A 5,312-nucleotide genomic window follows, 5' to 3' on the forward strand; every position below is an offset into this window, starting at 1 on the left:
AGTTTCAAAAATAATAGAATCGTTGAGTCAGGAAATCGATACTGAATCGAATCGCCATGATGGGTGCGATTTACACCCCTAGTGTCTAGTAGTTCCCATCCTAGAGCAGGTCTCTACTATAAAACCCTCTTAAGCATAAACAATCAGAGCAGATGTGCAACTGCAACTGCCTGATTGAACATCTGGTTTCTCTCATGGGACCAAGATTTCTCACCAAAATGATATAGAGAAGTGTCACTAATAAAACAGCCCAAAATGTTCTGTAGAACCAGAGAAGGAAACTTGACATCTGCAGATCAGCAGCTGTTAGGTTGATGGAGGACGCCTCTACCAGCCTCACATATTCGCCTTTTCAAAGTCTACATCACAGATAACGAAGGAGTAAACTCCCAGACCGGGTCTTCACTAACCTGGAAATGCTGAAAGGTTCTGGTCCGATCATCACTTCTGTCTAAGAAAGTCCTTATGGTCCTGAAGAGCAGCGGAAGATCCCGGGTGCCCTCTACCCTGAAATCACATCATCCTCAAAGTCAGTATCATGTCACCATGGCAACCAGAAACAGGCTGATTGTGTCTCATTTGTGACAAAGACACATCTTTATTCAAATCATTTAAATCTTTGCTTCAGAGCCATGAGGACACTCTGACAGACCAATATGGGGCTAAACCAAACCAGGAAGTAATTGCATCTTAACACTGGGGCTGGATATTGGAATGATAGAGCTCATCATGACTAGTCCCGATTTTCCAGAACTGCTGAGTCACAGCTGTCCTCCACTGATGACTCATCTAACTGCTAAGTTTACATCTGACCCCTGCAATATCAGAACCAATTAAATAAAGACACTAGATTCAGTATATTAGGCGGTTATAGATGAGAGCATGAAACAGACAGTTCCATCGATCAGCAGCCGACAGAAAGAATTCGGTCTTATGCAGACCAGTAAAGGAGGGGTAATGAACCAGTCTGAACATGTCCTGAACGGCCGCTAGATGGCGTAAATGTTAGCGCCACATGTTAATAAGACCAACAGCTGACAGCTGGGATGGTCTGCCAATCTGCTGGAGACACACGAGTATTTTCCCTGAATAAAACCTGCATTCACCCGTTTATTAAAATAAAGATGGGCTGCAGACGCACACTGCTGTAGTCCTCACTATATCCTGTCCCGCACTGGAAAAAATTGAAATCTAGATAAGTTATTTTTTCTTAAAATAAATGCATTTGTTCTTGGATTGAGGAAGTAAAAGAAACATTTTGCCAAATGAACAAGACAATTTACACTTAAAATAACACAATTGCATTGTCTTATTTCAAGTGCATTTTATCTAATTCTCTTATTCTAAGATTAAAAATACTCATTCCATTGGCAAACTATCTCAATTACCCACTTAAATTATGGGTAAATACCCTTAATTTAAGAAATATTTACTTATTTCTAGATTTTTTTTCAGTGCGGTTTTATCACCTTAAGCCACCAGCGTCTAAACTGCGGCCATCAGGATGATTCTGAGACCCTTCACATGAATTAAAGGATGGTGTAAACATGGTTTGAAAGATAGGTTAATTAAAACTAAATTTAGCCATTAAACATTAAGTTTAACTTAATAAAAAAAGGATCAGACACAGACAGTGAGTTACACTGAAAAGGAGACGATGGGGCACCAAGTTAAAAAACTTGGCTTAAAAAAGGAAGAGCAGATCATATCCGTGTCCTGTTTTTGTTGTGTTCAACACAAAAAACAAAATTTAAGCAAATTAAACACAGATTAAGTTTTTCTTGTATTTCTTCCATTTTCTTACAATTGCAATTGTACAATTACAATTCACACCAAGCTGCTTGTCTATTGTAGATCCCCTCTACCCAGCCTGGTGTCCTTCGACAGCTCTTTGGTCTTGGTTGAGTTTGGAGTGTGACTGTGGTCATGCTGGGGTCTTTATACAGATAATGGATTCAAACAGGTACCAATAATACAGGTGATGAGTGGAGGACAGAAGAGCTAAAGAAGGAGACATCTTGCTGGTTTGTGGGTGATCAAATCCTTATTTTCCACCATAATTTACAAATAAATTATTTAAAAATCCTACAATGTGATTTCCGGGATTTTTTTTCTCATTTTCTATTTCATTAGTCGAAGTGTATCTATGATGAAAATTACAGACCTCTCATTATTCCAAGAAGTAGGAATCAGTGGCTGACTAAATACTTTTTGGCCCCACTGTATGCTACTTTTTGTTGTGTATTTGAACCGGCAACCCTGTGAGTCTATGTTATGGATCTAAAAGGACAAAAAAAAATTGTAGATATTAGTGATGAAAAATAGATTAGATTCCTTTTTTTGCACATTAACATAGTTGAAAAGTTCAGTTTAGTAAAGTGGACGTAATGTTTTCTAGACGTTTTCCCGTCTAATTTTCCCCTCGCACTTTTGGGAACAATACCCAGGAGATTCACCTCTCACCCTCCGTCAGCTGACTCACACTTCGAAGAGGCACGTGACCGAAACCAATCCGACAACAAAGTTTAGGACCCCTCAGAACCCCCTAATGACCATTGACACCCCAGGTGGCCTCTATGGCCAATCCAGTGGGACTAGTCATAGCCAGGCCAACAATTTTCTTTAATGACCCTCCTTTCAGAGACATAGACAGGTATGGGGCATTGCAGGCTAACAAAAGAAGCCAAACGACCCCCATTCCAAAGGGGTGAACCTGTTTGTCCGTTTTAATTTGCATGTTTTCAAAAAACAAAAACAAGGCTTTTTTTTCTGGTCCACTCTATAAAGCCTCAAACCTAACACTTTTTTGACATTTTGAAATGAAAAAGCTTCCTGGATGGGAAGCAAAACGTCTTCAAACTTGGAAACAAAGTCCAGTGGATTGTTTTTTAACTTTTTTTGGATTGACTATGACCTGTATGACTGAGAATCTTCACCAGTTTTCACCAGTCTTCAACATTTTTAGATAAAACTGATAAACCTCTGGATCATCCAGAGTTAAATAAAAACTAAACGCCCTTTCTTCACTGAAACTTGCAGTAAATGACAAGGCAAAAATGTTCTGGTCAGGCCCACTGAGTGACAGAGCCTGGGACCTTCTGGTAAAGGATTTCCAGAGTTTTCCGAGGGGGCCCAGGGTTAGACGGCAGCCAGGTTGAATTTCCAGATGACTGTAATTCCACATGGAGCTGATGGAAACATGGCAGCAGCCTAACGTCTAATGCAGCACTATCACAGAGGCAGACGGAGACAGACAGATCCCCGGTTTGATACCAGATGGACCCGATTGGTTGGACTGGTTCTGGATAAGATGAAATCTTTAGTGTGGAATGAATTAAAGCACTATGGAACACAGAGCCAGAAACCATCAGAGACTCTTTGTCATTCTTTTCATTCAAAAAGAATGCAAAAAAATGTTCTGTAGAGAGCCACATTTGTGGGCACTAAGGTTTTCTGTGTGTATTTAAATAATTTTACAATTAATTTTTAATTATTTTACATGAATTGTATTTCTTAACCATAATGTTTTTTTATGTAACTGATATTGTAATTTTATCTTGTGATTTTATACTTGTGTTTATTTTTAAGGTTGCCTTTTTTATACCTGGCTGGGGGACTACCGATGAAAATTAGCGCTCCTTAGTATATTTACATTGTTTAATGTTGTTTAATGTTGATTAATGTACACTGTCCCCTTTCAAATAAACAATAAATGAACAAAAAAAAAAAGAAAACACAGAGCGGTTTAATCTTCAGCTGATTCTAATGGGAAGTGAGGATTTGGAAAACTTTTTCTGCCTTTCAGTTTTAAAAAACACAATGAAAACCTTTTTTTTTACAACTAGAGAAAATTATTAAAGTATCAAAAACATAAGCTGTTAATTTTGCCCAGTTAAAAAGAGACATTTTAAATGAAAAAAACTCAGACATTGACGGCAGACGGCTCAGACCAACGCTTGGCTGCGTTTTTTAACGTAATTGGACGACCTCATAGGCCAGTCTGTGGGCTGGAAGGAGAAGCTGTGAAAACGTTCCAACTCAAACCGTTCAACTTTGACCTCCTCTGGTCGCTCGGTGTGAGATGGTTAGGAGGGTTAAATCCTACCCACCGCTGGAACGTAACGGTCCAGTAATAGGAGGCTACATGACCCCATGAGGTGTTGTTTACAGGATCATAACCCCAGGAAAAAAGAAACTTGAAAAGACGGCCTTCATCTGCTAATCTAGCAGCATTGACCCTCAGTAGCTCCTGCTTCCTGCTTTCTTTGCTGTGGAGTAGAGACTTTAGAACTGGCTGTTTGCTAAAGGAAATATCCCCAGATTATAGATTAAAAACCCAGGCGATGCAGTTCAAAGGATGGAGATCTTTTCTATCCACACATTCCTATCAACACACAGAGTTTCCGGGTCTGATCCTCCTCCTGGTTAATCCTCAGACCTCCAGGAGGAGAAGGATGAAGAGATTCTAAGAGCTGAAACTAATAATTCACTGAAGCAGATTATTTCAGCTGGTGGAAGATCAAAGCTTTAAAATGGCTCCTTTTAAACCAAACTTATTTAAAAGGATTTTGACCTAAGACTTCATAAATCGTCCACCTAAATTATTCAAATAAAAACGGTTTATTTTATCAGTGCTGTATAGCAGGCGCCTCATGAGCAGAAAGGCTGCAGACCTGCAGGCGTTGGTTCTCAGGTCGCTTGCTACCAGTCTTCCTCTTCTCTCTCCACCTCCTTTCTTGTCAAAATGTGGTCTAATAAAAGGCTTAAAGCACAATAAAGCCTTAAAAACTGTTTTTCTTCAAAAACTGATCTAAAAAGAGAACAACTTTCTTATTAAATGTGTATTTGCCCTTAATTCGATCAGGTAAACAGGATGATCTTCCAATGGAAGGAGTATTTTTAGCCTTAAAGTAAGATAATTAGATACAAAGTACTTAAAATAAGACAATTTAGTCTTTTCCTTTCATTTTAAGCATAAATACACTGGAAAAATGATCTAGAAACCAGTAAAAATTTCTTAAATTAAGTCTATTTACCCTTGAGTTGAGCAGGTAAATGAGATGATCTGCCAATGGAATGAGTATTTTTATTCTTAAAATAAGATAATTAGATAATATGCACTTGAAAAAACACAATGCAATTCTGTTTTATTTTAAATGTAACTTGTCTTGTTCCAGTGGCAAAATGTCTCTTTTATCTCCTCAATCCAAGAACAAATGCACTTATTATAAGAAAAAAATGACTTATCTAGATTTTGATTTTTTTTTTCCAGCGTGCTTCATTTAATTGGCTAATTTTCTTAATTATTTGCT

The 5,312-nt window shown here is 38.2% G+C and overlaps 1 protein-coding gene across 3 annotated transcripts in view; it reads right to left on the reverse strand.

Moving 5' to 3' along the window:
- cenpp (centromere protein P) overlaps positions 1-5,312 on the reverse strand; it is a 137,593-nt gene that overhangs the window by 120,460 nt on the left and 11,821 nt on the right. For all 3 annotated transcript variants that reach the window (XM_015402590.1, XM_015402591.1, XM_015402589.1), the window contains exon 6: positions 411-507. In XM_015402590.1, coding sequence (XP_015258076.1) covers positions 411-507 — 97 coding nt within the window. The remainder of the gene's footprint in view (positions 1-410; positions 508-5,312) is intronic.

Source organism: Cyprinodon variegatus, unplaced genomic scaffold (assembly GCF_000732505.1).
Source record: "Cyprinodon variegatus isolate N-32 unplaced genomic scaffold, C_variegatus-1.0 Scaffold1371, whole genome shotgun sequence".
Taxonomy (NCBI): domain Eukaryota; kingdom Metazoa; phylum Chordata; class Actinopteri; order Cyprinodontiformes; family Cyprinodontidae; genus Cyprinodon; species Cyprinodon variegatus.